The sequence below is a fragment of the Triticum urartu genome, chromosome 6A (assembly GCF_056163025.1).
Source record: "Triticum urartu cultivar PI428250 chromosome 6A, HENAU_Tu73, whole genome shotgun sequence".
In the NCBI taxonomy this organism is placed as follows: domain Eukaryota; kingdom Viridiplantae; phylum Streptophyta; class Magnoliopsida; order Poales; family Poaceae; genus Triticum; species Triticum urartu.
This window is the reverse complement of record NC_141878.1, coordinates 214,784,249-214,810,395: the sequence shown is the minus strand read 5'-3', so window position 1 is coordinate 214,810,395 and position 26,147 is coordinate 214,784,249. Positions and strand designations below refer to the sequence as shown.

The 26,147-nt window shown below is 43.4% G+C and overlaps 2 protein-coding genes across 2 annotated transcripts; one reads left to right on the top strand and one right to left on the bottom strand.

Moving 5' to 3' along the window:
* The first annotated feature begins 175 nt into the window (after positions 1 to 175).
* On the top strand, positions 176 to 4,947 carry CLPS3 (CLP-similar protein 3). Its single transcript, XM_048677548.2, has 10 exons — positions 176 to 501; positions 603 to 671; positions 782 to 877; positions 984 to 1,225; positions 1,338 to 1,476; positions 1,566 to 1,622; positions 2,456 to 2,590; positions 2,863 to 3,098; positions 4,451 to 4,495; positions 4,574 to 4,947. The coding sequence occupies exons 1-10, from the start codon at positions 295 to 297 to the stop codon at positions 4,662 to 4,664; spliced, it is 1,317 nt and encodes a 438-aa protein (XP_048533505.1). The 5' UTR covers positions 176 to 294; the 3' UTR covers positions 4,665 to 4,947.
* A 4,961-nt stretch (positions 4,948 to 9,908) lies between these two features.
* Positions 9,909 to 14,643, bottom strand: LOC125512454 (serine/threonine-protein phosphatase PP2A-3 catalytic subunit). The gene is made up of 6 exons (XM_048677546.2): positions 14,130 to 14,643; positions 13,435 to 13,549; positions 12,668 to 12,776; positions 12,507 to 12,584; positions 11,592 to 11,783; positions 9,909 to 10,556 (listed from the first exon to the last, which is right to left on the bottom strand). Exons 1-6 carry the CDS (start codon positions 14,380 to 14,382, stop codon positions 10,383 to 10,385), a joined length of 921 nt encoding a protein of 306 aa, XP_048533503.1. The 5' UTR covers positions 14,383 to 14,643; the 3' UTR covers positions 9,909 to 10,382.
* Positions 14,644 to 26,147: the final 11,504 nt, after the last annotated feature.

Sequence of the window (26,147 nt, the reverse complement as noted above, 5' to 3'; positions counted from 1 at the left end):
GAATTCATATTCATGTTTACTACAGTTTCTTTCCGCAAAAAAAATGTTTATTACAGTTTCTTCACCAAATTGATATTGAAACCAATTCAATACGAATGCCTCCAATACATAGGAGTACATCCAAACGCAGCGTAAAATTCTTTGGTTCAAGTCACATTCATTTCAGTACCAATCCGATCCGATCCCGTTTACGCGAAACTCCTTGGCGTTCCCGCTGTTCCCCCTCCCCACTGCCGCACCAACACGCCAGTCTCGGCGACGCCAAACCCTCGCCCGCTCTCCAGAACCCCCCCTATGGCCGCCACCGGCGCTGCCGCGCCCGCGCCCGCGGCCGTGCAGCCGCTGCGGCAGTTCAAGCTCGACCCGCAGAGCGAGCTCCGCGTGGAGGTGCTCCCGGACGCGACCCTCCGCGTGCGCCTCGTCTCCGGCACGGCGGAGATCTTCGGCACCGAGCTCCCCCCCGAGGGCTGGCTCACCATCCCGCCCCGCTCCAAGATCGCCGTACGCGCGCTTTCCCCGTCCCCCGCCTAAACCCGCCTTGCCCAGCTTGCCGCCACCGCCGGCACACAGTTCTGACCTGCTGTTTATGTTCCCACGATTAGATTTTCACGTGGCACGGCGCGACGGTGGAGCTGGACGGGGTCAGCGAGAGCGAGTACACGTCCGACGAGGTGGGGCGGCGTTCGGTTTCCTTCCTCTGCCAAAACATCCTCGTTTTCGTTGTGCTCTGTCCGTTCCTGAATGTGCTGTAGTGGTGAGGTGATTCTGCTTTCAATTGCAGACGCCGATGGTGATTTATGTGAACACACATGCGATTCTCGACGCACGGAGGGCGAGGGCGAGGGCAGCGCAGGGAGGCGACTTGGAGGCCTCACAGGTGACTACTCTCTGTTTCATTCATCGTGGAACATTGTGAAGATGGCTGTAACGAGTTGTTATGCTTTGGACTGAATCAGTGAACTTGTCAACTCTTGGTTGTCTAGGGACCTAGAGTGATTGTTGTGGGGCCAACTGATTCTGGAAAAAGCACTCTGTGCAAAATGCTCCTTAGCTGGGCTGCCAAACTGGGATGGAAGCCTACATATGTGGATTTAGATATTGGCCAGGGTTCGATAACCATACCTGGATGTATTTCTGCTACACCAATTGAGAAGCCTATCGATATAGTTGATGGGATTCCTTTGGAGATGCCGCTTGCATACTTTTATGGCCATCCAAATCCAAGGTAACTTTCCAGTTTACCCTCTTGGTGGTTCTACCCACTGCTCTGTGTGGCTCCTTTTCTGTTCTGCTGATTCGGTGCCTCAGTTTTCTACTTTTCTTTATGTTGCTGACAGTATTAATCCAGATGTTTACAAAGCACTCATGAGAGAGCTAGCTCAAACATTAGAGACACAGTTCTCTGGGAATGCTGAATCTAGGGCGGCTGGTATGGTTATTAACACAATGGGGTGGGTTGAAGGCCTTGGCTATGAGGTATTATTTGCTTATAAGCATAATTAGCTATTTGAATAAGCATGTTAATCGCTAATAGTGCGTGCTAACACAGGTTAAATGATGTGCAGTTACTTCTTAATGCAATTGAAATCTTCAAGGCTAATGTAGTGCTGGTATTGGGACAGGCAAGTGCTACACTGCTATGTTCAGTCTGAATGTTACTAGTTTATCTAGTGTAGACGACTCAACATTTATTTCATACTCGTCAACTCTTTCTATCACTCTGTATTATGTTCCATTTTTGTGCTAATAATGTGTCAGAGCATCCAACTGATGGTAATTAGAGATCTTAAGCCTGTAAGAATAAGACATTTGTTTAACACCGCAGATAAATTAGATCATAACCCACACTTTTTTACTTCACCATTTAATAATCCCCCCCCCCCCCCCCCCCCCCCCCGGCACCCCTCTTGGGTTCAGTTAATCTGCCCCCATTGAGACATTCATGGGGCAAATCATCCCTAGTAAACTGTGACATATAGTAGAAATATCGGCAGTGGTAACTGGCAAGAGCAGTTAATCTGCCCTCTGGTCTAAACGATCATCAACATCAGTATGTAGCACAAATATGTTAGTGCATAAAACCATCCTCACTGAAGTTCATTACATATTTAATTTGAACAAAGAGAATATAGGTCGATAAGAAAGCTCAACAGCTGAGAAATACTGAAGATTATCATTCCAACTCCTAATTCTGGCAAATACAGCTCGAAGAGGTGCTTGCTTGAGTCTATGCTAACGGACAGAGTCTGCAAAATTTGTTTTATAAACACAAAGCCACATGGATGCAAAACTGCTGATACCATAAAAGATGAACCAGCCGTTTGTTAGGATTAGCTTTCATACAGTGTGCTTGACGTTGTCTTTGTTGTCATGTTTGCCTTGAAATGTGGATTCATGGATAAACATGAGATCAAATGATCCTGAAGCTTGGAATGATCTGACTTGTCTGCTGCAGGAGAAGTTATGGAAGATGTTAAAAGATGCAGTACAAAGTAAGCCCAATATCGATGTCGTAAAACTTCATAAATCGGAGGGTGTTGTCCTAAGGAATTCAAAATATCGTCAAAAGACTAGGAGCTTTCGTATCAAGGTAATTTTTGTGTGTCTGGGCAGTGTTCTGATTTTGGTGTTCGTAAGGATCTCTAGTGCTTAAAAGATACATTTCACTTTAGTATTTGTTTGGTTAATAACCTTTTTTTTCACTGCAAGGCTTAGCATCAAATTAATTCTATAGAAAATTGAGTTTATCCATCCTTGCGCTATGCCACTCTCCTTTATGCCCAATTATGATTTTGATCTTGCAGTCGTAGTTGGCATTTTTCTCTTAATCCGTCTCAGGCTAAATCCTATTCCTGTCTGCAGGAGTACTTTTACGGGATTGCAAACGATCTGGCACCACATTCAAATGTAGTCAACTTCAGTGACGTTTCTGTTTTCAGAATTGGTAGTGGACATCAAGCTCCACGGTCAGCTTTACCAATTGGTGCAGAGCCTGTGGCAGATCCTACTCGGCTTGTTGCTGTCAACATCAGCACTGATATGGTCCACACAGTGCTTGCTGTTTCTTATGCGAAGGAACCTGATGAAATAATTTCGAGGTAATACCAACTGTCGTTCTCCAAGATAGTGGTTAAGTGTTACAGCCACGTAAAGGTGGCAAGGGCTGGGTTCTTCATGGGCCAAGCTACGTGAGACACATGCCTGAACTCAAGATGCTGCCCGCCGCCCACCCATGAAAATCCCATATGGGCGGAAAATCATGCCGAAGTCTAAACCCGATGAGTAACATTGGAACACAGCAAATAATCACAATAAACAAATAATATCATGGGAAATAAGAAATGAACTCAGCAATTCAAGTATACAAGTTTACAGTTTCTCTCACAAACTGACATCTCTGAAGGCACATGTCATATGGAATAAATTCACTTTTTAATTAGTAAGAGTGTTTAGATCACTAAAGTAGTGATCTAAACGCTCTTATATTTCTTTACACAGGTAGTAACATTAATTGGGTGACCTTTGGACAAAAAAAAATGGGAAAACTTTGTTTTTGCCACTCTACCTTTTGCCAATTTTGCTGATGCCACTCTAGAATTTGACATCTCACTTTTGCCACTCTTAGCTTTTGATAATACATCACAAATGCCATTCCGTGGCAAAAACAATAATTTCTCATTTCACTTTTGTCACTCTTAGCTTTTGACAATGTATCACAATTGCCACTCTGAAAATTTTGCTTTTGCCATGGAATGGCAAAAGTGATATATTGTCAAAAGCTAAGAGTGGCAAGAGTGAAATGTCAAATTCTAGAGTGGCATAAGCAAAATTGGCAAAACCTAGAGTGGCAAAAACAAAGTTTTCCCAAAAATTTATACGCATACCCGGTCCATTCCTAATCGGGTTACCCATAGGTCTTGCTACCATTGGCGATAAAAATTGAAAGCTACCCATATTTTAGCCATGGTGGCTATGGACTAGGGCTATAACTATACAAGCAAGGACTAATGCAAACGTAGCCCCGACTAGAAGTAGATCACAAGTGTCAAACACTACTCAACCTAAGCCTGGCAGCAAATTGTTCATTTGCTTGTCTTACAAGTTTCTAAGCGCTATGATATTTTCAGTTTCATAGTTATAGAGGATAGTGTAATTATTTATTCATCTAGTGACTCATTTGATTCTCATGCGAGCTTTTCAAGTAGTTCAATCAGTGGCAAACTGGCAACTGTTACTGTCCTAGGAGAAGGTGGTAGGGGCACAGTTGTTTTTGTTGTTTGACATTAATATACTATAGATTAGAACTTTTTACTTTGTGTCATGTGTGCGTTTTCTGACTGCCACAGATTTATAGCATACCAAAATCTGTTCAAGTCTTCATTCCCACTAGGCAAACTGTTGAGTTTGTGTTCCCCTTTTTTGCTAATACCTAGATTGAAATTCTGTGCAGCAACGTTGCGGGATTCATCCATGTCACAGATGTTGACATCCAAAGGTACACTAACACCACGAAACCAACTTGTGGCCCTGCCTGAAGTTTCACCTGGGACCTAACATTCTGCATGCATTTCAGGAAGAAGCTGACGTACATCGCGCCTTGCCCAGGAGACCTGCCAAGCAGGCTGTTAATCGCTAGCTCCCTGACATGGTACGAGCAGGCTTGACCCCGTTCAAGGTTGAACATTGTAGGTAGGTAACCAGATGGCTTATGACATGTTGTAACGCCGAAATGGATACTCTGAACACTGTGCCGGTAAAGCTGAATGGGTTCGACGATATCTCAGGCATCCTGCTGCGAAGCTTTCTGCTGACTTGCTTATGTTTTTCTATGCTGCTGTGGCGGCGAAGATACAAATAGTTAGATCAATGAAAGGTTGGTGTGCTCTTTTGTACGCTGTTGGGAACTACTGTAAGATATAGAAGATGAGTCCTTTGGCCTCTTCTCAACTGTATCCAGATATAAACATCGGAGCTACTCCCTCCGTTTCATAATGTAAGTTGTTTTTTGACACAACACTAGTGTCAAAACACGTCTTATATTATGGGATAGAGGGAGTAGTTATTATATATACCCAATATAAAGCAACCAAACATAATATGGAGATTTCCGGCACTTTGTATCAGAGGAAACATCAATATGACAAGTAAACACATCTGCATTGAATTAACATGTGTGTGGACATTAAGAGCATCTCCAGCCGTTCAGCCCCCAGGGCGCCAAAAAAGAGCGGCTTGAGGGCGAACTGGTGCTAGATCGGCCCCTGGGGGTGATCTAGCTCCCAGCCATGCCCCGAGGCGCCCTCCAACCCGCGGCAAATTTAAACGTAGTCATTCCCGCTCATAAAATAGACGGCGATCATGCGGTCACAGTTCGGCGATCGAATGAAAATTTCGACGTACAAAAAGAAATGGAGCGCGTGCAGCGCATCAGACGGCGAGGTCGGCCTCTGGCGTCGGCGTGCGCGGGCTTGGCGGGGTCGGAGCTTCTTTTGTGCTGGGCGGCGTTGGCGTGGCTTCTGTACTGGGGGGAGTCATGGAGGCATCATCGCTCGAGCTTGGTGGTGGCGGCGGCGTGGGTGTGGGAGTTGGCGGCGCCGTCGACGGCAGCTGGTTTAGGATGAGACCACGCTCCGCCAAGTACCACGCCTTGACCTCCTCGTCGTTGCTCTGGAGCATGTCCGCCCCGCCCAGCAGGAAAGCCAGGTCGGTGTTCCTCTTCTTCGCGACGACGTTGGTCCGGAGTAGGTCGAGCTTGACGGCGCTGCTCGTCATCAACGCCGACCACCGCGCCTCGGTCTTCTCTTCATGCAAGACGTCCCGGGCCTGTGCGTCGGCGAGGCAATGCTAGATGGACTCCTGCACGCGTGCGGTAGCCGCGTCGGCGTGTTTCGCCTTCTTGGCCCCTTCGTTGCCGTCCGGCCGCCCCTCTGACGCGCCCGACGTCGACGCATACGGCTTGTAGGTCTCCTTGGCCTTGTCGAGGGTGCGTCGGACTTCCGCCCACTTCTCGCGCTTGTCAATGCGCTTGTAAACGTGGAGGTACTTGAACTCTTGATCGCGGTTGCCTAGGCGGTACAAGGCGAACATGCGCACCAGCTGCGCGGAGGAACAAACAGTTGGCGGGTGCACACGGCGAAGAGAAGCGGGAGACCGGCGTGCCATACCTGATCCTCAACGTTGGCGCCGCTCTCCGGGCGAGCCGCGACCTCCTCGACGACCCCATGCCATTTGTTGCACGCCGCTTGGATGAGCCCCCAGTGTTTCGCCATTGCCTTCGCCCCGCCCTGCATGTAGACGTCTTTGAAGTAGGGAAGCTCGTCGAACTCGGCCTTAATGTGCTCCTAGTACGTCTCGATGCTCTGGTTCGTGCCGGTGGTCGGGTCGAGGCAGACGACTTTCTACGCTTCGGTGAGGCATTCCTACTCCTTGGACGCCCACTTGATGCGCGGCTCGCCGGTCCTGGCCGCCCCCCTCTTCTTCTTGCGCCTCCTCGCCGGAACGGTCGCCGGTTCCTACTCCTCCTCCGGCTCCTCCTCGCCGTAGTCGAGCTCGCCGTCCATGCCACCGTTGAGATCCACAGTGTCGTCCGGGGTAGCGAACCCGAGCGACGCGGCGGCCGCGGCCGAGCCTGCCGCGATGATGTCGTCCATGTCGGCATCGGTCTCGTCGGTGTCGCCGAGGTGCGACGTGGAAGCTTGTGAGAAGGGCAGCGCGCCACGGCGGAGAGGGGGCGTCAGGGAGCACGCGTAAGCCGGCGGCGAGTAGTTGTATGAAGGGTACTGCACGCCGGTGAAGGCGGGCGAGGGCATGCGCGGGCGGGGTGTCCATGGGGAAGGTGACGTTAGGGTTGAACCCACCGTCCGCGTTCCCGTCGGCGTAGCCCAGCGACGGTGTGCATCCCCATGGCTGCGGCGACGACAAGAAGCCGGACGGAGAGCCGACGCTTTGCTGGCTCCAGGGCGCGTACTGGGCGTGACGGCCGGGTGGATTCATCATCCCCAAGCGAGTCGCCTCGGCCTCGGCTTGGTCCACCGCAGCCGCAGCGGCACGTGCCGCGTTGTCACAGGCCTTCTTGGCGATTGCCCTGTTCCGATGGTCGGCGGTGACAGCCTTCTGTCGCTGAACTTTCGCCCTCCACTCGGCGTTTGTCATGCCCGGTGGATTGAACGACGGCGCCCTCGGCTTCCTCTGCTTCGGCTGGGCGACGGAGGCGGTCGCGGTGGTCACAGCGCGGGGGATCACGTACTTCTTCGGCGGCATGGCGGCGACTGGGAGGCGAGCGGGAGGGAGATTGGCGGGAGAAAAGGAGAGAATGAGAGGGAAGTGGGGGGCGAGGGCGGGAAGAAACGGCGGGAAGAGGCTCTCGACTCGCCGACAGAGCGGCCCCACGCCCCTTTTCGCTTGTGCCGGCGCCCCCAGGCGCGCCCCAGCGCGCCGGGTTCGGCTCGGGTCTGCCCACCAGTTTCGGCCCAAGCCAGCGAAAAACGGGCTACTGGGGACGCGACTAGGTCGAATTTTGGGCGCCGGCGCGGCATAAACACTTGGGGAGGCCCTGTTGGGGGCGTGGCTAGAGATGCTCTAAGGGCCTCTTTGTTTCGCAGGATCGATTTTGAAAACGCAACAATAGGAAAGGTATATGATTGGAGTGTCATGTCCATTTGAATCCTATAGGATTAGTAAGGAGTATTTGATTTCATATGAAAAGTAAAGGAATTGTACAAAGAGGTTGAAGTAGATGTCAGATTTTTTATAAAATGTAGTGCAAAAGATTCCAAAGAAAAAAAATTATGAGATTTAATCCTATGAATCAAAGAACAAACATAGAAAAAATTCCAAATAATTTCAATCCTTAAAAAATCCTATTGAATTTCTTTGAATCAAAGGAGCCCTAAGCATCCGATTTACAGATTTTTCTTTTTTGAACAATCCGATTTACAGATGCTAGTGTTGGATTTATAGATGATACAGGCACCGTCTATTGCAGCGCTGGCCACTAACTACAGTGATCGACAGCTCAAAAGAAAAAGAAAAGACTATTTCCTCCGTCTCATAATGTAAGACATTTTTTGACAAGTACTTTAGAACCAATCAAGACAGGGAATAGAGCGACATGGCTGGACCAAACTTAAAAAGAGGATTTTACTAGGGTTTGCTTTGAGCATTGTCCTGGGGAGGTATCCAATGTGGCTGCAGATACTTTAGCTGGACATAGTTGGTCCCCACAACACTTGCATGAGGACCCCGCGCTAGTGCTTTATTTCTATATTAGCTTAAGTATAAACCATCGGCAAGGCTTTACCTCTAAAAAAGAGTAAATATATTCGTATCCAAACAAACCATGTACTACTTTCATGTTCAAAGTTGTGCATCAAATACCGTGTAAAATCAAGCATGCCTTACATTTTTTAGAAGATTGGAGTACTTTCTTTGCATGAAAATCAAGCATGCCTTACATTTTGAGAAGATCGGAGTACTTTCTTTGCATGAAAGATATCTGGCAGTATTTATTTGTCTTGTGTCATGACTCACGAGTCCATTATACAACGTGTCATGTTGCTAACACCTGAACACTTACCCTTCAATCCCCGCATCACCCTTCCTACGGGCGACTCGGGGGGCGACGTGACCCCCCTTGAGCACCCCCTATCCTTCACCTTTACCTTTCCTTGCCGCCGCCAGTGCCCCCGCCGGGCAAAGCCTGGGCGGATCCGATGGCGGCTGGACCTTGCTCCCCGGTGGCTTCCTCCTCGAGCGTGGCGGCTTGATGAGGCTGGCGTAGCAGAGCTTCTCCGGGCCTAGGGTCTTGTGATGGCGATCCAATATCCAGAGTCGGGCCTCTAGACCTGGCGTGGCGAGCAGGTGAGCAGCGTGGCGCGACCCTGTGGGGGTGCGGCTGCGGCTATGCCTCGGCGGATCCTGGGGGCGGAGGCTGCGGCTATGCCTGGGCGAAATCCCTGCGCTGACAACGGCGACACGTGAGTGTGCCGTTACCTCCATGGAGGCGTTGTCATGGTCCTGAGTGGACCCTCTCCTCAAGCACGGGGCGGAAACCCTTGGTCCAATTCGCTGGACAAGGTAGCGTTAGCGTCTCGGCGCCTTTCCCTTCTTGAAGACGCTGCTTAGGTTGCACTTGAAGTCCCCACTGTGGCAGCTGAAGATGGTGGCCTCCCGGTCTTTCCGACAAGGCTAGCCAGCATTGCGGTTGTTGTGATGTGGGCTGCAGCATAGGACGTGGGCGTCTAAGGCGTAATGTACGTCAGCGCCAACATGTACAAGACGATGGCTTCTTTAGTTCTTGCTAGGTCCTGACATCTACCTACCGACTGACAACGGTTGTGACGCAGCCTTGAGGCTCTGAGTCTAGCTACCTCGCCATTCATGGTTAGGCCTTGTACAATGCAAGATGCTTAGGAAAGGTGTTTAGAGAAATAAACTAGGCGTTTCTTAAGCATCGATATTTATTTGTCCAGGGTAGACGCTTACTTAGACATCTCTCCTGTAAAAATAGACACCGATGCTTCAAAAAAAAACCCAAGTTATTTTTTTAAACATCTCCATAAACACCTAGCATTGTACAAGGTCTTAGAGGCTGGACAAGGCGATGATGTGTCCCTACTATTCCCTTCCTGTTCGATGAAATGAAACACAAAATCTTTTGCGTTTCCTCGCAAGAAAAAAAGGTCATAAACAGACTGGTTGCATATTGGGTAGCGTTCCCACCTTGTATGTGTGTGTGTGTGTGTGTGTGTGTGTGTGTGTGTGTGTGTGTGTGTGTGTGTGTATTTAAAAATGTGGATATGAAAAAGGATGCAAATGTTACTGGGATATGAATATAGATCAGATGTTTGCACAATTCAAAACGGATATTAAGGCCTATCTAGCATTTATAAGACAAACAACCGATACAATACTCAGGTACAAACATATATTTCCCATTTATAGGACATCAAACACATTATAATACACCGACCAACATACACAGGGGCGAATGCAAGTATCGCCAGTAGGGCCTCCCCGTCCATATGAAAATGAAACAGTTATATCCAGATGATGCAGAGAAGACCTTCCTTCAGGCAAGCATCCTGCTCGGACCCAAAGGAAAAACAATAACAGAGGCTAACATAACAAATCCCAATGCAGCTTCCCTCCATTGTGTACCAACAATACAAAATGGAAGCACGTCAGGAAAAAAAAATCAGAGCATGCAACTTTAACATCTCGTGCAAAGATCGAGAAGCAGCAAAAAAGGATCTCCAAACAAAAGAATTGACATACAGCTCGGGCCCCATGGAGCCCGTATCTAAGGACACAAGATCTACAGACTCCGACGCTGCGGAGGAAAGGAGCATCAGCACCGGTAGTTAAAGAGGTCAACACCACAATTACAAAAAGTAGTCGGGGGTCTTGCGTGTTGTGTCAGGCTCGATTTGCCGAGGCGCTGGATCAAACTGGAGGAAGTTATGATCCATGTTTTCCCCAATCTCAAGAATCGCGGCCATGTTACCACATCGGTAACAGTAGTTTGGTGCACTGAAGACCGTTACAACATTCTTATCCTGCATGAGCAAATCAGAACGTGGTAATTATTTAACCTTCCTATGTATGCCACCAGAAGAGTATAAAACCTTGCCTGACGCAAGAATGCATGAAAATTTGCAGTCACGAATGTTAATTTAATAACCACAGGTTATGCTACAAGATACAACAAAGCAAATCGCTATTTGAAGGTTTTCTGCTTATGTAAGCACCAAAGCAAAAGGCTTGCACATAAAGGATGATGCAGTTTCCAATATTTTAATCAAGTTCCCTGATATCTTTTTATGATACGTTAAAATAGGATGAGTGATACTTTGCTCAATTCCATTGGAAAATGCAGTCGACAGAGAATTAAAATCTGCCTTGTGATCCTGTTTGATGCAGGATTGGGCTTATATGTTCCCTCTACTGTACACCTTTGTCTGTGTTCCCTTACATACACAACATGGACCTCAGTAATCTACACCGGTTGGCCCACACAGAGAACCAGACTATATAGACTATATGATTAAGCAGTAGATTGATTTGGTCCCTCCAGAAACTTAGATAAAATCGTTTTAGTAAAAAAAAATCTTTTCAGGGAGGCTTTGTGCATATTGAGGAATATGTAAACGCATCAGTTTATAATTTAACACAATTATAAGCGCAATGGTATGTAACCTTAATTAACTTTTAACCAAAGAACTGGAAAATTCCAGATTCATGTCTCCTAAACAAATACTACCTCCGTTCCCAAAATATAAGTCTTTTTAGAGATTTCTATATATGGACTACATACGGATGTATATAGGCGTATTTTAGAGTGTAGATTCACTCATTTTGCTCCGTATGTAGTCCATATTGGAATCTCTAGAAAGACTTATATTTAGGAACCGAGGGAGTAGTTAACAATTGTACTTCGAATTTGTTCATTAGATATTAAAGCAACTTTGACAGAACGATGGTGCTCAGACTTTTCAGTAGGTATTTTCCGCGAATGACTACAATTGGTTAATTAATTGCAAGATAAAATAATCAAATCATATTTTGTCCAATGCTGTGTTCTGAACACCAACCTGGCACCAATTGAACCCTTCCATTACAAGTTGATGGGCCCTTGATATAAGAGAGAGGCCATTTGTATGGTTGAACTGTTGCGCAATATCTTGCCCAAATGTATAACCAGCTCCTCTTGGTGAAATCCCCCATCCACATCGATCATCTGGATCAGACCACAACAGATCACACATGGGCCCTTCATGAGGAACCTGCAACCATTATGAGAAATATGTGATTAAACTGAGAATAAACATTTTGCAGTAAGTCCAGTTTCTTCCTCAGTAGTCATGGAAACAAGTCACGACTCGAGACTTAACAGATATCATTGATATCCTTCATAAGCACAACAGGTATCTGTTAGAAATACAATTATATACAGCCATCCACTTCATGGTCAACAACTCAACATTACAAACTGTAGAGCTCTAATCCTCAGAAGAGAAAAAACTTCATTTATTCAGTATTCTAATAAAAAAAGATGGTAAATGACATCATATAGATCCACCACCACAACTCCATGAGAATTCCTAATGCCACCTCATTGAACTAAATCAAGTTTTCCGGATTGATATTTTATCTGAATTAACATCCACATGATGTGAATCAAAAAACAGGAAAATCGATGATATCACAGAACAGTTTTCATTGCATATACCTGCCTAGTGCCTAGGTAATACAAATAGCAAATATCGCCACCCAAGCATGCTTCTAAATGGGAAACAAGAAAAGAGTACTACTTCCTCCGTTCCTAAATATTTGTCTTTTTAAAGATTTCAAATGGACTGTCACATACGGATGTATATAGACATATTTTAGAGTTTAGATTCACTCATTTTGCTTCGTATGCAGTCACTTGTTGAAATCTCTAGAAAGACAAATATTTAGGAACGGAGGGAGTAGTTCATAAAGACAGCGACAACTTTGCTGCTTACCTCTTGTATGCGATCAAGAGCACGAATGTTATCTAATGTATCTAATGATGGAGAGAGACCACCATGAAGGCAGAACACCTACAAATAGGTGTTTCCCATATGTCAGGCATATATATTAAATACGCCTGCACTAGTCGTACAAAATTACTTGAATAACAAACCTGGTTTTCTATAAGAGCCGTGAGAGGCAAATAATCAAACAGGTCTGTAAAGTACTTCCATACATTTGCATTCCCATATTTTCGCAAGCACTCGTCATAGAAGCCATATCTGCAGCAAAATAGTCAACGTCAACAACTAAGTTGTAGCACAACCGGTGAACATTTTGCCGAATAGTATAATTATAGTCTTCATGAATTTCCCCAAAATTTTACTAACACATCTATATGAAAATTAGTACTACTCAAAAAGCATAAATGTGAAAACTATAGTCATTTTATGATCTAGCTGGAAGTTTTGCTGTGATCAACACGTAAATACGTCTAGAAAGTAGGTAGATCATAAGTTCATAACTAAATTTTACCAAGACTATGCTCAAAGTTTTTTGCTACTTTGTTACCCATAGAAGACAACTTCAAACAATCTCATGCATACATAAATTCACCAACACATTTAGGTGGGTTCTGCTCCTTTTTAATGTTATGCAATAATAACTTGAGTTCCAGTAACAAGACAAGCTGCTTTGTAAATTCTAAAGGTCGAGCATTGCCTTAGCCATAGTGCATCAGATGATACTCGATGTGGCAAAATACATCACCTCCAAGATTTAGTCAATTAGACAAAGTTAATTCAGGATTAAACAGGCTAGAAACGATCAAAAGATTACATGTCGAATGTCATCACTTGATAGTTGTTACTTCATATGGGGAAGTACTCAATAATAAGGAGCTGAAAACAGCAATCCAGGTCTAGAAGGGCATAAACTCACACTTGGGTGATTTGTCTGCTCTCATGATTTCCTCTCAATATCGTAATTCTGTCTCTGTAGCGAACTTTCAAAGCCACTAACAGTGAAACAGTCTCCACCGAATAGTAGCCACGATCTGCATTAAGAGCAATATTATAGATTTATCCATATTGGGAATGCCACAAGATGGAGTGCATCTAAAACTAAAGATGGAGTGCACCTGGTATCATTAAGTGCTTCTAAAACTACATTTAATTGCCAACAAAATTATAAATCTTCACGTCTTGAGGAAATTTTTGACACCGAACAGAGATGGTGTGAACCTTTTTTTTGGTCGTTCTCAAGCACCTGGTATCATTTAATGAGAATTCTTAACTTCTTTCTAGCTACAAGCCTACAGCCCTTATAGCGGTATCTACAAGGACCTAAAGATAGGACTCGCACAAAATCCTTGTAAGCTATAGGTCCAAACAAGACATAAGACACGTAACCAGCACAGGATACCGCCATGGGAACCTAGAGAAGTAATAGAAGCTACATAGAGTACATACTAATAACCAGCACAACAGTTCTCGAAACGAATTCTCCCGACAAGAAGAACCCCCGGCTGAATTCCGTGTAGGATCTACTATAAAGAAGCCATATTTTGCCGCAGCAACCCCCAGAGATAGCGGCCACCCGAACACACGCGAGAGGCGAAAGGAGGCGAGGCGTACCGACGTAGTCGCCCATGAAGAGGTAGTTGGTGTCGGGCGACTCGCCGCCGATGCGGAAGAGCTCGATGAGGTCGTAGAACTGGCCGTGGATGTCGCCGCAGACGGTGACGGGGCAGCGGACGGGCTGCACGTTCCACTCCTCCATGAGGATGGCCTTGGCCTGCTCGCAGAGCCCCTTGACCTCCGCCTCCGGGAGGTGCTTGCACTCGCGCAGGTGCGCGATCTGCCGGTCCAGATCCCCGTGCGGCGGCATCTCGGCCGCAGGGGCGGGCTCGGGCTCGGGCTCGGGCGCGCGGCCGGTCGGTCGCCGGCGAGGAGGAGGGAGTGGCTAGGCCGGGGCTAGGGTTTGCGGGGGATCAGCGGAGGGGGGAGGGTGTGGAGCAGCTCATGCTTCCATTTTTCGCTTTGTTTTATACGAAGCGAGATTTTTCTTCGCCTCCAACACTCGCAGGCGTACACAACGACCGGGGCGGCTGTGCTGCCGCCTGGCTGGCTGGCTGGCTTGCTTGTGCTGTTCTGCGGTGGTTTTGGAATGGGCGGAGTGTAATTTGGTCTAAAGGAATGGTGAGCTGGTCAAAATGGCTGGATATGCGTTGCCGACCATGAGACTTTAAGGCCTCTTTTGATTCATAGGATAGGATTATCATAGGAATAGGAATTTTGTAGGAAATGAGATGACGTGTATCTCAAATTCTATGAGTAGAAATAGAAAACAAGATGTCATTTGGTTGACACCAAAGAAATTTTTCCATTGAGTCTAGGCTCTTTTTTATTTTCCTATAAAATGTGGAGGATATGAACCAATCCTATGTAGGAATAGGAATCCATTCCTATGAACCAAAGGGCTCTAAAGGAAAAAATTCTATAAGAATCCTATCCTCTAGAATTCCTATGAAATTCCTCTAAACCAAAAGAGGCCTAATCCCGGATGCTTGAAAACGCAGCTGCAGTAATTGAGCACACACGCGTGAGCCGTCCGATGTCAATGGACGGTTCCGCGTCTAGTGGAACGATTAAGCGTCTCGACACATGTGGCGACAGAGAGACGCACCCTATGTACGCTTGATGGTGGGCCCGAACAGTAATTTCACATGATATCATCTTTCTTCTTCGCTCCTTTGGTTTGAAATTTCGAGAGACGCGTTGCTCCTCCTATCTATCTATATCTCTCTCACACACACGCATTATTTTCTCCACCCCTCCATTTCCCCAGTGGTTTACGACACGATTTGGGCGTGGGTTCGCCGGAGATCCACCGACGCGTGAGGCCGTCCATGGGCGCGCGTCGGCGGCGACAGCCGGAGGTAATCCCCCATCCTTTACATGCTCTTTTTGCATCCACTCGCATCTGTTTCTGGGGTGCGTGTTCGATGGGGCTAGGGTTAGGTGGTGCTCATCGCCGGGGTGGGCCGGGGGTTCGCCGACGCGTGTATGAAGCGAAGGACAGCTATGTCTATGGTGACGTCGTGCTCGTTCATTTTTGGGTCGAATACCTAGTTCATCTGGGGGTGCAGCGGGCGTCCCAGTCGGGTAAGGTGCGGTCAGGTGGTTTTTGCCGACGGTGGAAGGGCATGAACTAGACGAGAGAGGAGGGAGCGGGGTGGTACAATTCGTGTTGAGATTTTGGGTTTTTTTTGGTAAGGTTGTTTGTTCAATGATAAAATTTTGCTTGTAATAGGCGCATGAGTTGCTATTTTTTTTCATAAGTAGTTGCTTGTGTTGGTACTTTGGGTGAGGTTTTCGATTTCACATGGGCAGTTGTTTAGAATATGGCAATAGTTGCTCTTTTTTGTCCAATATTTGCTCGCGTTTGGGATTTTAAGGATTTGGGGTGTTGTTTTTTCACAAAGACGGTAGCTCAAAAATAGGGCAATAGTTGCTCATTTTTTTTCGTCTGCTAGTCGCTCGCGTGTTTTTAGGGGGGGCTACATGTTCTACCAGCATGTTTTTCGTTTTCCGTGTGCTTTGTTCTGATGTAGGTCGTGTACCTTACAGTGCTCCATCTTTTCACGGCTCAGGAAATATGAATTTGATTTTCTGAACATTTTTTGCGACCAATATATTATTTTTGGATGCAACATCTTTGTAGTTTTAGTTGCTTCTTCTAGGAGAGTAGATGAGCTCTGGATGATTTTTGGATGTGCCCCCGGTATAAGTTATAGGAGTTTAGGAGGTTAGAAATTCAGCAAATTTTTCGTATACCAGAGCATGCCTTCTTTTTCTATATCAGTAGCGAACTTAATGGTAATATGGTTTGAACATATATATGAAATTAAGGTTATTCGGGTTTTTTCAGCGATGTTTTTGCTTGCAATACGAGCAGGAATTTGTCTCAAATCATCAATAGTTGCTCGAATGTTTTGGGCTTTTGGGTGTTTTGGGGTGAGTTTTTTTCACAAACGCGGTTGCTGACAGTAGTTGCTCTCATGATGACAACGACTGCTTGTGTGTTGATGGATTTTTTTGGGTCGGGGTTATTTAATTGAGACAATTGCTTAAAGAAGGAGCAAGAGTTGCTCTTATTTTCTCCATCAATAGTTGTTCTTTTTTAGCAGGTACTAAAATTTCTCTCAATTTTTGATTCTACATAATGACACTCAAAAGTAAAAGGATCTCGCAAAGCAGGAGGTACTCTTTTTACATTTTCTTTTTCTTTTGGGGGGTCATATATTAAGCACGTGTTTTGTTTACTTTTTACGTTTTTTAAATAATTAGGTGGCACCAATGACCAGCAATGTCGGACACAAGGGTGGGCACACGAAATGGAATTCAAACCGCGGTACGCGTAGGAAAATGGGATGCGGATGATGTCGATGAAGTTGAAGAAGGAAGACATACGAAACGGGCGAAGAAAGGCCAACATGAGGTAATTCTAAAAGTAGAAACAATAGGGGCAGGGGGTTAGGTAGTTTCATCTCAATATAGATGGATTTGGTCAATCGAGGTCAGTAGTTGTTGAATAAACAGAGGAAATATGAATGTCATTGCAGGCACACCCAAAATAAATAGGATTTTTGAAATAGTGGATGGTTTTCCTTTCTAGGTGGCTAATAGTGAAACCCTTGGCCCATCTTATATATCCCATGATTTTTTGTTAGTAGACGTTATTGCAGTAAAAAAAACTTGGCACATTGGCATTTTTTATATTCTGAACGACACAAGCAGCAAAATAAGTTGCATCAGAAGATAGAGGGAGTTGCCCAACCCACAATAATAGTTTTTTTTGCAATGTATATATGTGTTAATGTGTGTATCCATATTTCTTTTGTGGTTAGAGGGAGTTGCCCAACCCAAAATAGTAGTTGCTTTTTTTATTTCTTTTGTGGTTGCCAGTTGGGAGGAGTACATCATCACTGAGGAACAAGACATCACCAACAAGGCCATTCAAGTTAAACATTTTTCTTGAGGATGCCATCATAGACATGAGTTTTGGAGGTGTGCTTGACATTGGCACAAGCACCATGAAAGGTGACCTTGTCAAGTTTATCACGAAGTGCTATGGCCTAGAGTTGTCCCGGTTTATTATTCCAAAGAGGGGAAAGATTCCAATTGATGCTGCAAGCGTTGACATGATCTGGGGTTTGCCAAAGGGAGGCAATAAGGTTGTCTTCGACATGTAGCCAAACATAGTCAGGCGCATGCATGATATGCCTTGGTGTTCTGTTCCACTCAAGCCCCTAGAGCGGGATCTTGCTATTTTGTTCTACGAATGAGCGCGCTAACCATACGCGGGTGTTTTATGGGGCCCCTCCACCATTACTTGTAGTTGCATACTATGTAGAAGTCACAAGTTGGTTCTACATTCGCCACACCACTTATACTTGCACATAGGGGTAGCTCACTTGGGGGATTTGTTTATGCTATGCGCCATGACATTAGGGGGTATTCCCCTAGTGGCTTGAAACTTAGATGTATAGATCAAGCGACCCCCCTGTTCAGGAGTAGTCGTTTGGTCATGTACGCATCTGGTTGGGTCCAAGTCAGAGATACGACCGACTCTCGACCACAACGTCAACCTGATCGGTGTCCCTTGGACTAGGATGTAGTAAAGGTGAAAGTCGTTCATTCACAACCGTGGCTTACTCAACCTATTTCCACCAACCTTACACATACAAAGGAATTTTCCTCTGAATATCACATTCGAGAACCGATGTAATTATAGCACAAAAACATAAACTTAATTATGAACATGAAAATATAATAATACATTTATTATTGCCTTCATGGCATATTTCCACCAACCTTGGCTCCTTGGACCATGCGATGACATAGTTATTACCATAGTAGAGGTCGAATGGGTTTGCCGAGTCCGGAACTGAAAGTGCAACTAATCCCGGGGTGGTTTTGGTAATTAATAACAACATAAATGTCATTGAGCTAATAAACATTGATGATAGATTTCAGAAAAAATCAATGATTGGCATGGCAAGGACTAATGGATGTGGATCCCTCAAAATGTCAAGGACAAGAATTGGCTACTCCAAGACTCTTCATTTTTGGTTTAGTGATACAAGATCACATTGAGTCCCTTAGGAAAGCCAATACTATTAAAAGGGGATAAGGTATTGTTGATGAGGTTATTGCTCAAGTGCTTAGTGATATTGTGATATGTCTCCAACGTATATATAATTTTTTATTGTTCCATGCTATTATAGTATCAATCTTGGATGTTTTGTATACAATTATATGCAATATTATATCATTTTTTGGGACTAATCTATTAACTTAGTGCCAAGTGTCAGTTGTTGTTTTTTGTCTGTTTTTGGTTTTTCAGGAAATCTGTACCAAACGAAGTCCAAATGCCACGAAACTTTTTGATGATTTTTTTGGACATAAGAGACCCTAGAAGCTTCGGTAGGAGGCCAGAAGGTGAAGGAGTAGGCCACAAGGCACATGGGCGTGCCTAGGGGTAGGCGCGCCCATGTACCTTGTGGGCCCCTCGTTCCTTCGTTTGACCTAATTCCAACTCTATAAACTCTCTAAAATCGGAAAACAAAAAGAGAGCCACCCAAAATACTTTTTTCGCCGCCGCAAGCTCTGTTCATACGAGATCCCATCTGGAGGCCTTTTCCGGCACTCCCCGGAGTGGAAATTGATCACAGAGGGTCTCTACATCAACCTTGTTGACCTTCTAATGATGTGTGAGTAGTTTACCACATACCTACAGGTCCATATCTAGTAGCTAGATGCTTCTCCTCTCTCTTTGATCTTCAATACAATGTTTTCCTCGATGTTCTTGGAGATTTATTTGATGTAATCTTTTTTTGCGGTGTGTTTATTGGGATCCGATGAATTATGGTTTATGATCAAATTATTTATTAATATTATTTGAGTCTTTTCTAAACTCTTTTATGCATGATTGTTATAACTTTATATTTCTCTCTGATATATCCGTTTGGTTTGGCCAACTAGATTGATTTATCTTGCAATGAGAGAGATGCTTTGTGATGGGTTTGATCTTGCGGTGCTCAATCCCAGTGACAGAAAGGGACATGACATGTATTTATATCGTTGCCATTAAGGATAAAAAGATGGGGTTTATTCATATTAATTGAGCTTACTTTGTCTACATCATGTCATCTTGCTTAAGGTGTTACTCCGTTCTTTATGAACTTAATACTCTAGATGCATGCTGGATTGCGGTCGATGTGTGGAATAATAGTAGTAGATGCAGGCAAGAGTCGGTCTACTTGTCTCGGACGTGATGCATATATACATGATCATTGCCTTGGATATCGTCATGATTATTCGCTTTTCTATCAATTGCTCAACAGTAGTTTGTTTACCCACCGCATGCTATGCTCAAGAGAGAAGCCTCTAGTGAAAACTATGGCCCCCGAGTCTATCTTTATCATATATTAAAATCCAAAAATACGTTGCTGCAATTTATTTACCTTTACTTTATTTTATGTTTTTGTTTAACTATCTATCACTACGAGATTTGATCCTTGCAATTAATCGCCAATGGATTGACAACCCCTTGTTTGCGTTTGGTGCAAGTATTTGTTATTTTGTGTGTAGATACTGCTAACGAGGTGTCGCGTGGTTCTCTTACTAGATTGATAACCTTGGTTCTTAACTGAGGAAAATACTCATCTCTACTGTACTGCATCATCCTCTCTTCTTCGGGGAAATCTCAACGCAGCTCATAAGTAGCAGTGTGCACACAATTCTGGTATTATTATGGTTTTGTTTTTGTGGTTTAATTAGTGTTTGTGCCAAGTAGAGCCCTTGGGATGATTTGGTTGATAGTTGCTTTGATTCTGGAAAAAATAAGAACTTTTGCGCCTAGTAGCAGAATTGTTAAATTCACTGGAACGTGATAAAATTATGAATGTTTTACACATGATTAATATACAAATTTCCCATGTTTTACAATTTTTTCAGAATTTTTGGAGTTGCATAAGTATAATCATTCTTCAAATTACCATGGACTATTCTATTTTAGACAGGTTTTCGTTGCGTACTTTGCTTGTTTTGATGAATCTATAGATTGTATCGGGGGGTATAAGTCATGGAGAAGTTGGAATACAGTAGGTATTATGCAATAATAAAATATTAATGGGTTCATAACAGTACCTAAAGTTTGTGATTTGGTTGTTATACTAACGGATGTCATGAAGGTTTTTGTTGAGTTTTGTGTGCTAAAGTTCTCAAATTTTGAGTGAGATCACGATAGATGAAGGAATTGAGAGTGGCAAGAGCCTAAAGTTGGGGATGCCCAAGGAACGCCAAGGTAATATTCAAGGAGACCCAAGCGTTTAAGCTTGGGGATGTCCCGGATGGCAAACCCTCTTTTTTCTACCAACCATCGGTAAATTACTTGGAGCTATATTTTTATTCATCACATAATATGAGTTTTGCTTGGAGTTGTGTATTATATGAGTCTTTGCTTTGTTTGTTTTTTAGTTTGCCACAATCATCTTTGTTGTACACACCTTTTGAGAGGGACACGCACTCATTCATGATTTGTTAGAATATTCTTTGTGCTTCACTTATATCTTTTGAGCTAGGCAGTTGCTCTAGTGCTTCACTTGTATTCTTTAGAGCACGACGATGGTTATAATTTAAAGAAATAGTTGCACAACTTATATTATTTTGATAGTTTGGTAAATAGTAATGGCAATATGCACGGGTTATGAAATTGGTCCTAATAACATAGGTATTCAAGAGGGATATAATAAAAACTTTCATGTAGATCACTGAATATGATCAGTTTCACCCCTTCCAGTAGTTTTGTGAAATTAAGATGGTAATATGTGGGAGGTACTAGTGAATGATTGCGGTTTAGTAAGAATATTGGTGTTAAGGTTTGTGATTCCCCAAGCATGCACATATAGTCTCTCGTTATGCTAAGAAGTTGGAGCATGATTTATTATTGATTGTCTTCCTTATGAGTGGCGGTCGGTGACGAGCGATGGTCTTTTCCTACCAATCTATCCCCCTAGGGGCATGCGAGTAGTACTTTGCTTCAAGGGCTAATAAACTTTCGCAATAAGTATATGAGTTCTTTTGTGACTAATGTTAGTCCATGGATTATACGCACTCTCACATTTCCGCAATTTGCTATCCTCTTCGGTACCGTGCATTGCCCTTTCTCACCTCGAGAGTTGGTACAAACTTCGCGGTGCATCCAAACCCCGTGATATGATACGCTCTATCACACATAAGCCTCCTCATATCTTCCTCAAAATAGCCACTATACCTACCTACCTTGGCATTTCCATAGACATTCTGAGTTATATTGCCATGCAACTTCCACCGTTCGGTTTTTATGACACATATCATCATTGTCATATTGCTTTGCATGGTAATATAGCTGACATAGTATTTGTGGCTCAGCCACCGTTCATCATTTTTTATACATGTTAGCTAGAGAGTAAAATATGGTTGTAGAAATTTTCATGTTACTAAATTACCTCTCTTTGTGTTGAAATTATTAATGCTTCCTTCTTCCTATTTGCATATGCTAGAAATTGCTTGTCTTGATAATTTGTTTTCCTATAAAATGCCTATGCATATGAAGTATGTTAGACTTAAATGTGTTGGTGACATGTTTTATGATGCTCTCTTTGCGCTTTAGTTCTTGTCTTTTACGTGAGCATCATTAATATCCCAAGCCTATCTTAATGGCTATAAAGAAAGAACTTGTTGGGAGACAACCCAATATTTTTTGTTTTTCGGTGTGCACACAATTATGCTACTATTATGGTTGTGTTTTTGTGTTTAAATTATTGTTTGTGCCAAGTAAAGCCTTTGGGGTGATTTGGATGATAGTTGCTTTGGTTATGTGAGAAAACAGAAACTTTTGTGCCAAGTAACATAATTTTCTAAATTCACCGGAACATGATAAAATTCTAAATTGTTTACACATGATTGATATACAAATTTCCCACGTTTTCCTAATTTTTCATAATGTTTGGATTTACAGAAGTATGGTCATTGTTCAGATCATTACAAACTGTTCTATTTTTGATCTATTCTATTTTCGTTGCATTGTTTGGTTCTTTTAATGAATCTATGGATTGTATCGGGGGGGGGGGGGTATAAGTCATGGTGAAGTTAGAATACAATAGGTATTACACAATAATAAAATATAAATGGGTTTACAAACAGTACCTAAAGTTCTGATTTGCTTGTTATACTAAGGGATCTCATGAGTTTTCTGTTGAGTTTTGCGTGCTGAAGTTTTCAAGTTTTGAGTGAGATCGTGATGGATAAGGGAATAAGGAGTGGCAAGACCCTAAGCTTGGGGATGTAGGATTGCAATCTATATCAAGAACAATGAAATCTACGGGCACATAATTTCTATTTTCAACAATAAGAACATCATTAATTCTTCCCATAGGTTTCTTAATAGTGGAATCCGCGAGGTGCAAATTTAAATAACAATCATCAAATTCACGGAAACCTAACACATCACACAAAGTTTTTGGAATCATGGAAACACTAGCACCCAAATCACATAAAGCATAGCATTCATGATCTTTAATTTTAATTTTAATAGTGGGTTCCCACTCATCATAAAGTTTTCTAGGGATAGAAACTTCCAATTCAAGCTTTTCTTCATAAGACTGCATTAAAGCATCAACGATATGTTTAGTAAAAGCTTTATTTTGATTATAAACATGCGGAGAATTTAGCACAGATTGCAACAAGGAAATACAATCTATTAAAGAACAATTATCATAATTAAATTCCTTGAAATCCAAAATAGTGGGTTCATTGCTATGTAAAGTTTTGACCTCTCCAATCCCACTTTTACCAATTTTAGCATTATGATCTAAAAACTCTGAATCATTGGATGCCTTTTAACTAAAGTTGACTCATCTCTAGTCCCATCATTATCAAGGTTCATATTGCAAAACAAAGATTTAATAGGGGACACATCAATCACTTTTAGATCTTCATCCTTATTATCATGAAGTTCTTCCGGTTTGGCAGCCATCTTATTAACTAAGGTGGCCTGCTTATCCGAAATTTGGGCTATTAAGTTTTCAAGATGAGCGAACAGAGATTTCAGACCATAAAATTCTTTAGACATATCATCGAGCTCTTTATTCATGTACCCCATAAAACTTCTTTGTTCTTTAACCTCGTTTCTAAAGAAATTATTATGCTCAAACTGCAAGGACATAAAACTTCTAACATTATTTTCAATTTCTTCCAACCTTCTAAGGTGAGGATCAAAACTTTTTGGTAAGGCCATCACAACAAACAATCCAACACACAAGCACACAAGAGGCGAGCGAAAAAAGACAAACAGAAAGATAGGGCGAATAAAACGGCAAGGGTGAAGTGGGGGAGAGGAAAACGAGAGGCAAATGGCAAATAATGTAATGCGAGGGATAAGAGTTTATGATGGGTACTTGGTATGTCTTGACTTGATGTAGATCTCCCCGGCAACGGCGCCAGAAATCCTTCTTGCTACCTCTTGAGCACTGCGTTGGTTTTCCCTTGAAGAGGAAAGGGTGATGTAGTAAATTAGCGTAAGTATTTCCCTCGGTTTTTGAGAACCAAGGTATCAATCTAGTAGGAGACTACACGCAAGTCCCTCGTACCTACACAAACAAATAAGAAACTCGCAACCAACGCGATAAAGGGGTTGTCAATCCCTTCACGGTCACTTACGAGAGTGAGATCTGGTAGAGATAATAGTAATAAGATAAATATTTTTGGTATTTTTATGATAAAGATTGAAAGTAAATATTGTGAAATAAAATAGATTGGAAACTTATATGATAAAATATAGACCCGGGGGCCATAGGTTTCACTAGTGGCTTCTCTCAAGATAGCATAAGTATTATGGTGGGTGAACAAATTACTGTCGAGCAATTGATAGAAAAGTGCATAATTATGAGAATATCTAGGCATGATCATGTATATAGGCATCACGTCCGCGACAAGTAGACCGAAATGATTCTGCATCTACTACTATTACTCCACACATCGACCGCTATCCAGCATGCATCAAGAGTACTAAGTTCATAAGAACAGACTAACGCATTAAGCAAGATGACAAGATGTAGAGGGATAAACTCAAGCAATATGATATAAACCCCATCTTTTTATCCTCGATGGCAACAATACAATATGTGCCTTGCTGCCCCTGCTGTCACTGGGAAAGGACACCGCAAGATTGAACCCAAAGCTAAGCACTTCTCCCGTTGCAAGAAAGATCAATCTAGTAAGCCAACCCAAACTGATAATTCCAAGAGACTTGCAAAGACAATTAAATCATACATATAAGAATTCAGAGAATAACCAAATATTGTTCATAGATAATCTTGATCATAAACCCACGATTCATCGGATCTCGACAAACACACCGCAAAAAGAGTTACATCGAATAGATCTCCAAGAAGATCGAGGAGAACTTTGTATTGAGATCCAAAGAGAGAGAAGAAGCCATCTAGCTAATAACTATGGACCCGAAGGTCTGAGGTAAACTACTCACACATCATCGGAGAGGCTATGGTGTTGATGTAGAAGCCCTCCGTGATTGATTCCCCCTCCGGCAGAGCTCCGGAAAAGGCCCCAAGATGGGATCTCTTGGGTACAGAATGTTGTGGCGGTGGAAATAGGGTTTCGTGGTGCTCCTGGATTTTTTCGGGGTATATGGGTATATATAGGAGGAAGAAGTAGGTCGGTGGAGCTACGAGGGGCCCACGATGGTGGATGGTGCGCCCAGGGGGGTAGGCGTGCCCCCTGCCTCGTGGCCGCCTCGTTTGTTTCTTGACGTCCACTCCAAGTCCCCTGGGTCACGTTTGTTCCAAAAATAACTCTCCCGAAGGTTTCATTCCGTTTGGATTCCGTTTGATATTCCTTTTCTGCGAAACACTGAAATAGGCAAAAAAAACAACAATTTGCACTGGGCCTTGGGTTAGTAGGTTAGTCCCAAAAATAATATAAAAGTGCTCAGTAAAGCCAATTAAACATCCAAAACAGATAATATAATAGCATGGAACAATAAAAAAATTATAGATACGTTGGAGACGTATCAAGGACTAAGGAAATGTTTCTCGGTTATGGAGGTGACCAAGAGTTTGTCGTAAGGAGTACGTCAATGCAAGATTTTACACTGATCCGGATGACTCTGAGTCTCAATCTGGATACATATTGAAAGTGGGAGCAATTAGCTAGAGTAGCTCCATGCAGAGCAATGTAGACTTAGAAATATGAAAAATACATACGGATCTGAATATGGCAGACCCGTTGACTAAACTTCTCTCATAAGAAAAACATGATCACACTTGAGTACTTTTTGGGTGTTAATCACATAGTAATGTGAACTATATTATTGACTCTAGTAAACCCTTTGGGTGTTGGTCACATGGCAATGTGAACTATGGGCGTTAATCACATAAAGATGCAAACTATTGGTGTTAAATCACATGGCGATATGAACTAGATTATTGACTCTAGTGCAAGTGGGAGACTGAAGCAAATATGCCCCAGAGGCAATAATAAAGTTGTTATTTATATTTCCTTATATCATCATAAATGTTTATTATTCAT

Bases quoted from the DNA above. Each gene is read 5' to 3' on its own strand.
- CLPS3 (XM_048677548.2), top strand. From the start codon at position 295: ATGGCCGCCACCGGCGCTGCCGCGCCCGCGCCCGCGGCCGTGCAGCCG. The intron at 1,226-1,337 runs GTAACTTTCCAG...TGTTGCTGACAG, and splicing joins TATGGCCATCCAAATCCAAG to TATTAATCCAGATGTTTACA. The intron at 2,591-2,862 runs GTAATTTTTGTG...TCCTGTCTGCAG, and splicing joins CTAGGAGCTTTCGTATCAAG to GAGTACTTTTACGGGATTGC.
- LOC125512454 (XM_048677546.2), bottom strand. From the start codon at position 14,382: ATGCCGCCGCACGGGGATCTGGACCGGCAGATCGCGCACCTGCGCGAG. The intron at 12,777-13,434 runs GTGAGTTTATGC...ATTTTGCTGCAG, and splicing joins AGCAGACAAATCACCCAAGT to ATATGGCTTCTATGACGAGT. The intron at 12,585-12,667 runs GTTTGTTATTCA...ACCTATTTGTAG, and splicing joins CGGCTCTTATAGAAAACCAG to GTGTTCTGCCTTCATGGTGG.